This window comes from Epinephelus moara, chromosome 20 (genome assembly GCF_006386435.1).
Source record: "Epinephelus moara isolate mb chromosome 20, YSFRI_EMoa_1.0, whole genome shotgun sequence".
Classification (NCBI taxonomy): domain Eukaryota; kingdom Metazoa; phylum Chordata; class Actinopteri; order Perciformes; family Serranidae; genus Epinephelus; species Epinephelus moara.
In genome coordinates, this window is record NC_065525.1 from 29,506,860 (window position 1) to 29,522,838 (window position 15,979).

General features: G+C 35.3%; 2 protein-coding genes across 4 annotated transcripts in view; both read left to right on the forward strand.

Annotated features, from left to right (window-relative positions):
* The window catches only part of LOC126408274 (tyrosine-protein kinase CSK-like), a 20,007-nt gene extending 14,658 nt beyond the window's left edge, over positions 1-5,349 (forward strand). For both annotated transcript variants that reach the window (XM_050073741.1, XM_050073742.1), the window contains 6 exons: positions 1,068-1,167; positions 1,276-1,366; positions 1,449-1,522; positions 2,142-2,337; positions 2,450-2,536; positions 4,260-5,349. In XM_050073741.1, the coding sequence (XP_049929698.1) occupies positions 1,068-1,167; positions 1,276-1,366; positions 1,449-1,522; positions 2,142-2,337; positions 2,450-2,536; positions 4,260-4,445 (734 nt within the window). In that variant the 3' untranslated portion in view covers positions 4,446-5,349. The remainder of the gene's footprint in view (positions 1-1,067; positions 1,168-1,275; positions 1,367-1,448; positions 1,523-2,141; positions 2,338-2,449; positions 2,537-4,259) is intronic.
* A 1,700-nt stretch (positions 5,350-7,049) lies between these two features.
* Positions 7,050-15,898, forward strand: adal (adenosine deaminase-like). Of its 2 annotated transcripts, XM_050073180.1 has the most exons (10): positions 7,050-7,201; positions 7,326-7,456; positions 7,705-7,765; positions 7,850-7,937; positions 8,362-8,443; positions 9,173-9,299; positions 10,200-10,280; positions 10,367-10,505; positions 10,596-10,696; positions 15,544-15,898. In XM_050073180.1, exons 1-10 carry the CDS (start codon positions 7,157-7,159, stop codon positions 15,733-15,735), a joined length of 1,047 nt encoding a protein of 348 aa, XP_049929137.1. In that variant the 5' UTR covers positions 7,050-7,156; the 3' UTR covers positions 15,736-15,898. The 2 variants fall into 2 exon arrangements, with proteins under 2 accessions (XP_049929137.1, XP_049929138.1); XM_050073181.1 differs by lacking the exon at positions 7,326-7,456.
* Positions 15,899-15,979: the final 81 nt, after the last annotated feature.

Sequence of the window (15,979 nt, forward strand, 5' to 3'; positions counted from 1 at the left end):
CCCGATCCATGACTCTACAATCGATTCATCTAAGGATTCATGGCTGATTCGTATTGATTGAGGAGGCTGCTACCGACGTAGCCGTATCTCTCGCTTGTCAAACCGGATATCCGGTCGTATCGGTTAATCGTTCCCAACCCTACACCCTGCACAGGTCACCAGACTATCGCAGGGCTGACACATAGAGACAGACAACCATTCACACTCACATTCACACCTACGGACAGTTTAGAGTCACTAATTAACCTGTATGTCTTTGGACTGTGGGAGGAAGCCGGAGTACCCGGAGAGAACCCTAGTGACACGGGGAGAACATGCAAACTCTGCACAGAGGGGCTCCGTCCTGGGATTGAACCAGGAACCCCTTTGCTGTGAGGCAGGCGTAGCTGCGATTCGAGGGAGGGAACTTGCGAGACAGTGCAGTACAAAGGCTCCGGAGAGGAAGCCGATTTAGTGACATGCCGTAAAGCAAAGTTAGCGTTATGCAGTAATAGGACTTGAGTGTTAGCAGATGAAGAAGAACCAACTTTCCAGAATCTCAGAGCGAGAGCTAGAAGGAGAGAAGGTGCTTGGTGTATTATAGGAGGTCCCCCAGCAGACTAGGCCTATGTCAGCTTAACTAGGGGCTGGTCGAAAACAAGCCTGAGCCAGCCCTAACTATAAGCTTTATCAAAGAGGAAAGTCTTAAGTCTAGTCTTAAATGTGGAGACGGTGTCTGCCTCCTGGACTGAAACAGGAAGATGATTCCACAGGAGAGGAGCCTGATAGCTGAAGGCTCTGGCTCCTGATCTACTTTTGGAGACTTCAGGAACCACAAGTAACCCTGCATTCTCAGAGCGCAGTGATCTGGTGGGATAATATGGCACTATGAGCTCACTAAGATATGATGGAGCTTGACCATTTTGAGCTTTGTAACAATGAAACATATTTACTCATGTCCCTTATGGTTTAAGTGAAGGTTTTGTGTTTTTGTGCTGTTGGTTTTGTATCAGGAAGAAAGGTAAATGAAACTAGACACTGATAAATGTGAGTTAACAAATCATTTTTATTGTTTGTGATCATTCCAGATGTCATGGTGGGAGACTACAGAGGGACTAAAGTAGCTGTGAAGTGCATAAAACATGATGCTACAGCGCAGGCCTTTATTGCGGAGGCTTCTGTCATGACGTAAGGAAAATATAATGATATATTTCATCACTGTGGATTTTTTCGATAGACACGTGAATACACAAGTAACATGTAAGCCACATAACATGCCTGTGTGTGTTTCCTCAGGCAACTACGGCACGATAACCTGGTGCAGCTGCTTGGAGTGATTGTAGAGGAGAACGGGAGTCTGTTTATAGTTACTGAGTACATGGCCAAGGTGGGTGGCAGACTGTCTGGTAGTTTGTTACCATTCAGAGTGACGTTATAAAGATGTCACATGTTTGTTTGTTTGTTTTCAGGGCTGTTTGGTTGACTACTTACGTTCCAGAGGCCGAACAGTACTTGGCGGAGATGCTCTCCTTAATTTTGCACTGTGAGTATGACTGCAATAATATCTATATCATCACACATGAAGGTCGACTGTGGAATTTCTGATCACTATCGGAGCTGTGGAGCAATGTTTAAGTAGCAGATCCCCAAATTGCGTGCAGCTAGTTAATGCTTTGTCCATTATCATTTTCTTGATCTTGTTTAGAGCTAAAAATATTTATGTGTTGTACTAATATATTTGATTTAGCTCCTACATTTAATGCCTTTAGGAATATCAGTTTGGAAATATCAGTTGATACCTGGGCCTGTGACATAGGCCACAAGAACAGCTGCATGACGTCTGGCTTTCATGTAACTCCACATATTAACAGTGGGTAAAAGTTATGAACTGTGAAAAGCAGCAGTGCACAAGTAAAAAAAGAGAAGACAAAAAAATCAGCTTGGCTGATGTGTAATGAAGTTTGAGATGCAGTCTATCACTTTAACACATTATAGGAGAGAAACACAGACGTTAAAGTAAAGCATGTTTATTTAGTGTATCCGTTATGATTGTCCATATTTTGTTGCATCATCTGGAAATTTGTCCTGCATGCTTTTGATCCCAGGGTTTAAAGAAAAAAAGTCACTCAGGTTTTGAACTTTGTTTTCTTGTACTCAAACAGAGATGTCTGTGAAGCCATGGCGTACCTGGAGGCCAATAACTTTGTGCACCGAGACCTAGCAGCGCGCAACGTTCTTGTGTCGGATGACAACAAGGCCAAAGTCAGTGACTTCGGTCTGACCAAGGAGGCCTCTTCCACTCAGGACACAGCTAAGCTGCCTGTGAAGTGGACGTCCCCGGAGGCCCTCAGAGAAAAGGTACACTGTTGTTTACAAGGAGTGCTACCATGTTGAGTAGAGTGCTTTGCCCTGTGTGCCTCCCTCTGATTGAAGTTAACTCTTACATGTGTGTTTTTCTTTTAATCAATAGAAATTTTCCACCAAATCTGATGTTTGGAGCTACGGTATTTTGCTTTGGGAGATTTACTCATTTGGTCGAGTACCTTATCCAAGAATTGTAAGTATGATGATAATAATAATAATAATAATAATAATAATAATAATTTATAAAGCACTTTTCATTTCTAAAAAAAAAAAATCTCAGTGCTAAAAAAAATCTCAAAGTGCTAAGTATCAAAGAGGCATGCAGAAAATATTAAGGAGGAATTAGGGCTTTGATTTGAGAGAGTGATTAATCAATCAGCAATGTATTTATAGTCGAGACAAGTGATACTCTGGGCCGCGATAGGGTGCTGGGTGGCGTGCTGACCATTTTCTAATTCACAAGGAAAATAAATTGATTAACACTGGATTTTTTTTCACTTTGAGTGTAACTATGGTGCTAGATTGTATTTTTTTTTTTTTTTTTTTAAAAAGCATCAAAATAGAGCTTGTTTATAAAAAAAGGGGCCTTGACAGAGGCAAGGCAGCTTTGTTTGTATAGCACATTTCGTACACCAGGGCAATTTAAAAACACAATAAAAGATACATATTTACAATAAAAGAGTAAAGACAAAAAAATATATAAATGCTAAAAATAATTACCACATGATTTACAATTTAAAAAAAAATCAACTTTAAAAATAGCGTAGACTTAAGAGCTCCAGACTAAGCCCCGAATGTCCCTCAAATCCAAGAAGCTTCCTTGTGCACACCTGACCTGTGCAGGACTGGTGTGACTGAATTTGCCACTTGGCAAAGATGAGTAAGGATAGAAAACAAAATATTTTTTATTATATACAGGTAGATTTTTTTATTTGATTTTGTTTATTAACTGGCCTCTGGTCTAGTATCCCTGGTCGAGACGCTTTCCTACAGCAGTAATACTAGACAATATATAGTTTATCATGTTAGAGGGCACAGTTTCAATATAATTTTTTTATTTTATTTTATTTATAAGGACAACGCACATTAATCAACATTTCTGTAAATGTGCCAGTGTTAGCCAGCCGGCTAATTTTCAACTGCAGTCCTTTGGCAAGATGTTTTGAAACCAACAAAAGGATAAAATTTGCATGAAAATTCACAAGACAAAGACAGCATAGAGACATAAAGACAGCATTAACTACAGCAATTAGAAACTGTCAGGATAGAACAGGAGCCATGTAAAGCATCGAGCAACAGCAGAGCACCAGTACAATACAATAGCACAACCACAAATTGCATGTTAACACAAACAGACATGCAAACAGCACAAAGCGCCAACACACAGATTAGCATCACATTCAGACATGCAAAGCAGCAATACAAAGTAAACACAGATAAAACACAATAGTCATTATGTATGGTCATATGCACTAACACACAGCCCATGTGACAGAAAGCTAGCCATGCTGTTAATAATATAGATATTGTATACATAGCCATGCAGAGTTGGCTGCCTGCATTGGGCAAGTGAAGCAAGTTAGCAGCATGTAAGCCAGAAATAACAATGACAGTGTTAAGGGAAGCAATGTACTGATTGTCCAAAAACCAGGTCTGTAGCCTTTGAATGAAGGTGTGATAGATGTCACAGTTTATTAACTCAGATGGGAGATCCTTCCATGTTTTAGAAGCTCTGACAGAAAAGCATGATTGGCTGAAGGAGCTGGATCTGTCAGGATTACACAGTCCCCTCTCAGTGCAGATCTTGTGGATCTGTTTTTTTATATAGAACATTATAATGTGCAATACATACACTATTTAAAAAGGTTTTCTTTGAGGTAATGCACATATCAACTTTGCTCTTCTCCACTCTATAGCCATTAAAAGACGTTGTGCCTCGTGTGGAGAAGGGATACAAAATGGACTGTCCAGACGGCTGTCCTGAAGTGGTGTACAACATCATGAAACAGTGCTGGAACCTGGATCCTGCTGCTCGACCAAGCTTTCAAATGTTGAAGGAGTGGCTACAACATATCAGCCATGGGATGGGAAAAAAACAATGAGACATCTGACAGAACACACACAATGGGTGACTTTCCTCTTCCTTCATTTTGACCACTTGGACCATAACCTAGGAGGAAAAAATAGATTTCAGAAAACTGTTTTGTTTTGCAAAGTTCACAACAAAGTTTGCTTCACACATTGTCCAGGGACCGTTAGTTGAAACTGTCAGCGTTTATGTGTCTTAGCGTCATCCGTCACCTCAGGTTGTTCAGTCTGCAGTAACTCTTCATTACTGGCTCAGTTGCTTTCTCTGCGCTCGGTTATCAAGAGTGAATGATTAACTGTCATATCGATAAGTCTGCCTCAGAGCCACAGTGCCTTGACCTGTTTTTTAAATATATTTTATGTCCTTTACGTTGATATCTTGGTCCTATCGGTAGCATCATTACATTTTATGAACGTGTAGACCTTAACATAATTTGACTGAGTTGACTGAATCCATTGTATTCGTTTAAAGAGGCGATTCAAAAGTAGGAAAACAGTTTTGATACGTCGTCACTCGCTGTATTGTTTTTTTTTTTTTTACAGTTTCCAGGTACACCTTGTGCATGAATGTTGAATTATTTTGTTAAAAGGTCTAAGTTAAAATAACTATAATTATGCAGCTTTATTTTTTCATTGCTATGTAATTGTTAAATGTGTTTGCATCTCTCTGCACGTCAAAAAAGGAACCGCAAGTTTGGACAAGTGTCACCTTTACTACTGATATAATAACATCATTCAGCTCAGTCGTGTCGACATCATTCCCGTGTACAGAATATTCCATTCGACATCAGTAAGTGTCTTATTCTGGGAATCTTTGGACTAAACCAAATGGATCTGGATTTTGTTTGTAATGAGAAAAAGGAGAATGTTAATAAAATTACTGTGTTGCCATTTTCAACAATAAAAAATAAGATATTTTGAAAATTGTTTTGCAACAGTTATTTTTTATTTATTTTTTATTTTTTTTTATCATTTGTCAAACTCGAAGTATTTGCTGTTTAATGTGGAAGTAGTAAATTGTATTTAAACTTGTGCATGAATTTGTACTGTGATGTGAGTCAAAAAAGAGGAGATATTTATACTTTTTATTTATTCCTTTTTTTGGTTTTGTTACTTTCTACTTCCCCATAGATATTTTGAGTTTGTGTTTTGCATAAAAATCACTGTTCCACAAAGAAACTAGATATTTACAGCGATTAGATTAATTCAGTACAGTTAATAAGTACCAAATGTTTCTCTATTTTTTTAAACAAAAGAATTTAGTCAAAATACCGATATACCAGTACCAATGCAGTAAGTATACAAACAAGACAACAGTGACATCAAGGGATGAGCTTTCCTATATAACAAAGGTGTGATAGTGATTACATCATTTTCCTTTTTTTTTCCAAATAAACAGCTAATTTAATTTTATGAATATCAAATTTAACCATAATTTTTTTTTTTTTTAATTTAACCTTTATTTAACCAGGAAGATCCCATTGAGATTAACAACCTCTTTTTCAAGGAGACCTGGCCAAGATAGGCAGCAGCAAGTACAAAACACAGTTACAAATTACACAGATAAAACACAAACAATAATAACAACAACATCAAAGATATTTTATTAAAAAATAAAATAATTGTATTAAATGGGAACATAGCCTAAATTAAGTATATGTTATGTCCATGGCCAAGGAAAGTTAAATAAATATTCGTGGACATGAGCTCTTCTCTCTCAAGGCCAGAAACAAAAGAAATAAGTCTCAAATGTGTGATGTCAGAGGGTGTGAGGACTGGAGATGCTCCATAGACTTTGATTGGGAGACTGATTTTGGGAACCCACAGATAGTTTGCTTTCCTTTCTATACCCAAATGATCTTTACTCTGTTATAGTGACCTCAGTTCTGAAACAGAAAACATACTCATATACCCAGCACATTTCCCTGGATGCATCCAATATCATCTATAACATCTTTTTCATCTCGTTTGAGGTCCACACAGTTTAATACATTCAGCGTCATACTTGGGTTTGGCCATGTCATCGAGCTAGTTTGTTGTCTCTGCTAAGTAGCTGTCTGTTAGTCTCTCACTCTACAGCAGGAAACAGTACTTTAAAATAAAAACTCTGTGCTGGAAATTCACAGTTCTTAAAAATAAAGTGAGGGTGTTTTATTTTTTTTTTCACAGCTGTGACATGTTTGTAAGTCAGTTGTGGTCCATTCAGAATAGGCCCGTGACCCACCAGTTGGGAAACACTGTTTTTGGATCTAATGAGTAGCTCCAGACTTTATGCCTTATGACATCACAGATTTGGGATCTAGCTCTATAGATCTGGATTTGGGAAATACTTGTTAATATCTACCTATATTTCTGGACTATCTTAAAATGGTATGTATGAATTTTGAAAATGGGTGTAGTTTCCCTTTAAATTAAGATTTAAAATAACAATAGTCACTGTCTTTGTCATATTGAGGAAAAAATATCTTTGAAGGAAGGGGAGAGTCTTGTATAACCTCAGTTTTAATTTTTGAACTGAGGAATTTACAGGTAAACAACGCTTTTATTTCATGTGAAGTAGCGGAACCTTGACAAGGTGTATCCACAACAATATGGGGACTTATTTCCGTGTTGCACTCGATGGTGCTTCCTTGAAATGTCGACTGAAAACAGATCCTGCTTGTTGTGACAGACGGAGGACAATTCAGAGCTCACGGATTAACCCAAGCTTTGTTTTATCTTTGTGATGGAAAATGAGGCTGATGTGTTTTATCGGCAGCTGCCAAAAGTGGTAAGTTACAAGCGTTTTATTTAATATTTAGAAGAGAAAATGACTCCGAGGAGTTTAAAGACGGTAAATGTGAGCTAGTTGATAGCTAGCTACATGCTAACGTCAGCGTTTTAACTGTCCTCAGGAGCTTCATGCTCATCTCAACGGCTCCGTCAGCGTCCAAACCATCGAGAAACTCATCAGCAGGAAATCACATCTCAATATTGAACACGGAATGACTGCTATCGGCAAAGGCCAGCGGAGGACTCTGGATGAGTGCGTATATATTTAATTCAGAGTTTAATATGAGTCCCAGCGACCAATTCATCATCAGCTAGAGCTTTGTATCTTACAAATCTGTCCTCATTTCATTAAGACAATTAATCCTTTAACCAAAAGTGATGTAGAAACAAAGCAGCTGATAATATATGTTGTTTATTTGTGTTCAGTGGGGAATTAGTTGTATTCAGGCAGACAAAGGTGAGCTGACAATAAGAAGAGTAACACACTGCGCATGTCCGCAGGTGTTTTCAGGTCTTTAAAGTCATCCATCAGCTGGTGGACACAGAGGAGGACATCCTGATGGTGAGCATTGGCTGTTTGTCAGAGATTAAATCAAAGTTTTTGCCTAGAATACCAGTAACAGGTGTTTCTTTTCTTTCCTCCCAGGTGGCCACTGATGTTATAAAGGAGTTTGCAGCTGATGGTGTCAAATATTTAGAGCTGAGGAGTACACCGAGGGAGGAGAAGAACACAGGTAGGGATGTCAACATGGAGGCTGATAATTTTCATGGAGTGATTTAATGTTGTTATGGCCTCTCTGAACAGGCAAATGCTCAACTAGAGAGTGGAACATATGAATGGACGCAAGATGCAGTTTTCAGGGGGAAAAAGGCAACAAAGTTTTTTTATTCACAAAATTGAACAATACTTACAAGTCAAAGGAGGGAACAAAAAGGGGTTGGAGATCCCAGCCGAAAGAAACAACAGATCTACTTGTAATCTCCAACCCAAACTAAAATAACAAAGCCCAACAATCTAATTCATGCTGTGAACTAAACGGGGAAGAAAACAATTCCCCCATGACTCCAGTGCTGCTACTGCTGTAGGCATGCATAACAAATGTTAGGATTGTTTTATCAAATTACAAGGCTAACACGTTTATTATCTTTTTCCTATAGGATTGACAAAAAAGAGATATGTTGAAACTGTCATCAAAGCCATCCAGCAGTGTAAAAAAGAGGATGTGGATATCGACGTCAGGTAAGCAGACACTGTTAATTCAGCGTGTAACAAGTCCAGAAATGTGTCTCGGGTGTGTGAGATGTGGCTGTGTTGGACAGGCTCTAGCCACAATCTTCTGACAGTTTGGTCAGAAAACATGCAGACCAGTGGCCTACTGGAGGTCATTTTGTAGGGCTCTGGCAGTGCTCCTCTTGTTCCTCCTCACACAGAGGAGCAGATACCAGTCCTGTTGCAGGACTAATGCCCTTCTACAGCCCTCTCCAGCTCTCATGGTGTAATGGCAGGCCTCATGGTATCTCCTCCATGCTCTTGAGACTGTGCTGGGACACACAGCAAACCTTCTTGTGACCACAGGTATGGATGTGCCATCCTGGAGGAGCTGGACAACCTGTGCAACCTGATTAGGCCGCAGGTACTGCCTCATGCTACCAGTAGTGACAAGGACACCAGCAGAACACAGAACTGAAGAAGAATCAGTCAGGAAGGATAAGGAGAGAGCAACTGTCTGTGGCCACCACATGCAAAACCATTTGCCAAAATTATTTGCACCAAAGCAGGTGAAACTGATTCACAATCACTTGTGCTTCCTAAATGACCACAATGATATCCCTGAAGTTTAACTGACTTGGTGTTACACTGTGACCAATAAATGTTCCCTTAATTCTTTTGAACGGTGAATGATGATTCAGTAACGTGAGTGCTGGCCACAGTGGTGCATGGTTCTCAATGTGCCCATTTGTCCTGAAGGTTTCTGGTGGCGATTGACCGCAGGAATGGGACTGAAGTTGCCATGGAGACGGTTAAACTTGCTGAGGACTTCATGCTGTCCTCTAACAGTTTGGTGGTGGGACTAGACCTCAGTGGAGATCCAACGGTCAGTTGAAATTACACTTTTACTCTAAACATAATGCATCACCAGAGTTTAAACACCCCCCACTTGGTAACAGCGTTTTCTGGTAACAGCTGTGAATTATCCCAGTATGGTTCGAGCTCAATTGCTTTTTTTGTGTATCAAGAAAATATTTGAATAACTGTTACTTAAATTATGATGACTTAGACCTTGGTGTCAACAGGTTTTGTATATTTTTATTTCTTAAACAAACCAAAATAAAAATGATGTTTTGCTCCTATTAAACCAGTTAGGTACCTGTTAGACAAGCTGTAACATTAAAGTACTTCTTACAGGTCATGGCATATTTAAAATGAGCACGTTTACTTTTGATATTTGTACAGATTTCCCATGATCATGGAAAACCTGGAATATTCATTGAATTTCAGTCTCATTTTCCATGCCTGGAAAAGTCATGGAATTGGTTAAAATCACTGAAAATTTTTGAAAACTCATGGAATTTTTTTATGTGTAATGAAATTAATTGTTGCAGTTCTCTTCCATGGGTAAGCTTCCACATATTGTAGCAAACATAACCAAGTATAAGAGATTGGAAAAGGTTTCTGTTTAGTTTTCATAGGATAATTAACATTTGAAATTTTGTCCATGGAAATGTGTGGTAACCCTGCTGGTACTTTGAAGCAGTTTTCCTGTACATTCAAGTTATGCTGTGCAGGAGTTTCCTGAAAAACAATGTATATACTCATATAAACATAATCCCATAATAACTTGATGCTTCCAGACTTCACCAAATCATATCAAAATTGTATAGATAAAATATTTAGTCAGACTAAAATTAAGTGTTTGTTTTTCCACCAGGGGGAGGATTGCAGGATTTTGTCACAATACTTCTTGTTAATGTACTTAACTTAACTTAATTTTAAGGTTGGCCATGGCAGAGACCTACTTCCTGCTCTGCAGAGGGCTAAGAACTGTGGACTGAAGTTGTCACTGCATCTCTCAGAAGTATGACCTTAATATTTTAATGCTGTTGATTAATTGAAGTCACATTATCTGTGAGTGCTCTGACATGACAATAACGACTGTTGCAGGTACCATCACAGCTGGAGGAGTCAGACTTGCTGTTGAATCTTCCTCCAGACAGAATTGGTCACGGCACCTTCTTGCATCCTGAAATGGGTGGATCTCAAAGTCTTGTTGACAAAGTGGTAAAGAACAACATACCGCTAGGTAAGTATGAGATGAAATGATTAGTTGTGTGTGGAGTGCACAGGAAGTTAACTCGGTTGTTGATTTAACTCAACTTTCTTTTTCTTGTAGAGCTTTGCCTGACATCAAATGTGAAAGGACAAACTGTGCCATGTTACTCTGCACATCATTTCAAGTACTGGTACCAGATGGGACATCCAAGTGTGATTTGTGTAAGTTCCCTCTCTTTGCACCTTACTGACAGGGAAGCTTTTTCTTTTCTTTTTTTAAATGCCTGTTATACTTTTTAAAAATAAAATTTGATAATGGCTTTTTTGCATTTTCATGTAATACTATACTATGACCTTTTTTTTTTTTGCATTTTCATGTAATACTATACTATGACCTTTTTTTTCTTTTTTTTTTGCATTTTTATGACATACTATACTATGACCTTTTTTGCATTTTCATGACGTACTATAATTTGACCTTTTTGCATTTTCATGACATACTATATTATGACCTTTTTTTGCATTTTTATGACATACTATACTATGACTATTTTATGACATACTATACTATGACCCTTTTTGCATTTTTATGACATACTATACTATGACCTTTTTCGTTTTAATGACATACTATACTATGGTGTTTTTTGCATTTTTATGACATACTATACTATGACATTTTTTTTGCATTTTTACGTCATACTATACTATGACTATTTTATGACATACTATACTATGACCCTTTTTGCATTTTTATGACATACTATACTATGACCTTTTTCGTTTTAATGACATACTATACTATGACATTTTTTTTTGCATTTTTATGTCATACTATACTATGACTATTTTATGACATACTATACTGTGACCTCTTTTTGCATTTTATGACATACTATACTATGACCTTTTTCTGATTTCTTTGGACATACTATACTATGACCTATTTTGCATTTTAACATCATACTATGACTATGTTATGACATACTATACTATGATATTTTTTGCATTTTTATGACATACTATGCCATGACTATTTCAGACATACTATACTATGACCTTTTTTTTGCATTTTTATGACATACTATAATTTGACCTTTTTGCATTTTTATGACATACTATCCTATGACGTTTTTTGCATTTTTATGACATACTATACTATGACCTTTTTCATTTTTATGACATACTATACTATGACATTTTTTGCATTTTTATGACATACTATACTATGACATTTTTTGCATTTTTATGACATACTATACTATGACATTTTTTGCATTATGACATACTATAGCACAACTTTTTTATGATATACTATACTGTGACCTCTTTTTGCATTTTTGTGACATACTATACTGTGACCTCTTTTTGCATTTTTATGACATACTATACTGTTACCTTTTTCATTTTTATGACATACTATACTATGACATTTTTTGCATTTTTATGATGTACTATGCCATGACTATTTCAGACATACTATACTATAACTTTTTTATGACATACTATACTATGACCCTTTTTGCATTTTTATGACATACTATACTATGACATTTTTTTGCATTATGACATACTATAGCACAACTTTTTTATGATATACTATTCTGTGACATTTTTTGCATTTTTATGACATACTATACTGTGACCTCTTTTTGCATTTTTATGACATACTATACTATGACCTTTTTCTGATTTTTTTGGACATACTATACTATGACCTACTTTGCATTTTTATGACATACTATACTGTGACCTTTTTTGGATTTTTATGACATACTATACTATGACATTTTTTGCATTTTTATGATGTACTATACTATGACATTTTTTGCATTTTTATGATGTACTATACTATGACTGTTTTTGCATTTTTATGATGTACTATACTATGATGTTTTTTGCATTTTTATGACATACTATACTATGACTGTTTTTGCATTTTTATGACATACTATACCATGACTATTTCAGACATACTATTCTATGACTTTTTTTTTTTTTGCATTTTTATGTCATACAATACTATGACTATTTTATGACATACTATACTGACATTTTTTTGCATTATGACATACTATTGCACAACTTTTTTATGATATACTATACTGTGACATTTTTTGCATTTTTGTGACATACTATACTGTGACCTTTTTTTGCATTTTTATGACATACTATACTATGACCTTTTTCATTTTTATGACATACTATACTATGTTGTTTTTTTGCATTTTTATGACATACTATACTATGAATGTTTTTTGCATTTTTATGACATACTATGCCATGACTATTTCAGACATACTATACTATGACTTTTTTTTTTTTTCATTTTTATGACATACTATACTATGACATTTTTTTTTTTTTCATTTTTATGACATGCTACTCTGCTATGACTATGTTACGACATACTATACTATGATATTTTTTGCATTTTTATGACATACTATACTGTGACCTTTTTTTTTGCATGTTTATGACATACTATACTGTGACGTTTTTCTGATTTTTTTGGACATACTATACTATGACATATTTTGCATTTTTACATCATACTCTACTATGACTATGTTATGACATACTATACTATGACCTTTTTTTTTTGTTGCATTTTTATGACATACTATGACTATTTAACAACATATTATACTCTGACCCTTTTTGCATTTTTATGACTTACTATACTATGACCTTTTTTTTTTTTTTTTTTTACATTTTCATGACATACTATACGATGACCTTTTCTGTGTTTTTTGGACATACTATACTATGACCATTTATGTGTTTTTTTTCGGACATACCATACTATGACCTATTTTGCATTTTTACATCATACTCTACTATGACTATGTTATGACATACTATACTATGACTTTTTTGCATTTTTATGACATACTATACTGTGACCGTTTTTTGGATTTTTATGACATACTACACTATGACCTTTGTTTTTTGCATTTTTATGACGTACTACGACCTTTTCTTGCATTTTTATGACATACGTTGACCGTTTTTTTGATTTTTATGACATACTATACTATGACCTTTTTTGGATTTTTATGACACACTATACCATGACCTTTTCTGTGTTTTTTGAACATACTATACTATGACCTTTTTTTGCATTTGTATGACATACTATACTATGACCTTTTTTGGCATTTCTATTATATACTATACCATGACTATTTCAGACATACTATACTTTTTCATTTTTATGTCATACTATACTATGACTATTTTACGACATACTATACTATGACCTTTTTTTTGCATCTTTACATCATACTAAAGTATGACTATTTTACAACATACTATACTATGACTTTTTTACGACATACTATACTATGACCTTTTTTGCATTTTTGACATACTATGACCCTTTTCTTGCATTTTTATGACAAACTATACTATGACCTTTTTTTGTTTTTTTACATCATACTATACTATGACTATTTTATAACATACTATATTATGACCTTTTTTGCATTTTTATGACATACTATACTATGACCTTTTTGCATTTTTATAACGTACTATGCTATGACCTTTTTTTTTTTTTTTTGCATTTTTTGGACATACTATGCTATGACTATTTTATAACATACTATACCATGACCTTTGTTTGCAATTTTATTACATACAATATTATGACTATTTTACAACATACTCTACTATGACCTTTTTTTGCATTTTTGACATACTATGACCTTTTTTCTTGCATTTTTCCGTCATACCATACTTTGACCTTTTTTGCGCTTTTGTGGACATACTATACCATGACTTTTTTTGCATTTTTATGACATACTATACTATGACTGTTTTACGGCATACTATACTATGACTATGTTACGACATACTATACTATGACCTTTTTTTGGCATTTTTATGACATACTATACTATCACTTGCAATGACATAATATACTATGACCTTTTTTTGGCATTTTTATGACATACTATACTATGACTGTTTTTTGCATTTTGTTTTATACTATACCATGACCATTTCAGACATACTATACTATGACCTTTTTTTGGCATTTTTATGACATACTATACTATGCCTGTTTTTGGCATTTTTATTATACTATACCATGACTATTTCAGACATACTATACTATGACCTTTTTTTTGGCATTTTTATGACATACTATACTATGACTGTTTTTTGCATTTTGTTTTATACTATACCATGACTATTTCAGACATACTGTACTATGACCTTTTTTTGGCATTTTTATGACATACTATACTATGACTGTTTTTTGCATTTTTATTATACTATACCATGACTATTTCAGACATACCATACTATGACCTTTTTTTTGGCATTTTTATGACATACTATGACTGTTTTTTGCATTTTGTTTTAAACTATACCATGACTATTTCAGACATACTGTACTATGACCTTTTTTCTTCTTCTCATTTTTATGTCATACTATACTATGACTATCTTACGACATATTATACTCTGACCCTTTTTGCATTTTTATGACTTACTATACTATGACCTTTTTTGCATTTTAAGACATACTATACTATCATCTTTTTTGTTTTTTGGACATACTATACTGTGTCCTTTTTTTGCATTTTTACATCATACTATACTATGACTAGTTTATAACATACCATATTATGATTTTTTTTGCATTTTTATGATATACTATCCCATGACCTTTTTTTTTTGCATTATGACATAATATAGCACGACTTTCCATGACATACTATAATATGACATACCACACTATGACTATTTGACAAACTACTATACTGTGACCTTTTTTGCATTTTTATGACATACTATGTCATCTTTTTTTGCATGTTTGACATAGTATAGTATGACCATTGCAAATTCTAGCAAATGTCATTAGTAGCATTGCAACTAGCAGGATAACTTTTTTTTTTTTTCCCACAGACTGTCTTATGTAATACTGTGAATGTATTGACAACAATAAATGTCAACAAATAGGACAAAATCTTTTTCATTAAAGTTACCAACTGTAGCTTTAGTGGTAAGAAATCAAAGTTCACCATGAATAATTTTTATTCTTTGTCACATTACAGACTGATGATAAGGGTGTCTTCAGTACAGACTTGTCTCAGGAATATCAGCTGGCAGCCTCAACGTTTGGTCTCAGTCATGAAGCCGTATGGAAACTGTCCCAGCAGGCTATAGACTGTATCTTTGCACCTGACACTGTAAAACAGCAGCTCAAACAGAAGTGGACTGATGTACAGCCTCAGGTGTTCTTGTGACCTGTTCAGTGGAACCTACAGCCGATCATATACCTCAATTTTCAGTTTGGAAACTTTTCCATTAACTTTTTAACAAGTCTTTGTAGAACTCATGACATTACCACAAAGGGAATACTAAAAGCACTGTGAACATGTTTAAAATAAAAAAACTAATGGTACAGGATGCCTATCTAGCATGTGTGTTATTTTCTTTTGATGAACAGTCTTTGCAGAGTTGCAAACATCATAATTCAAAGCAACAATC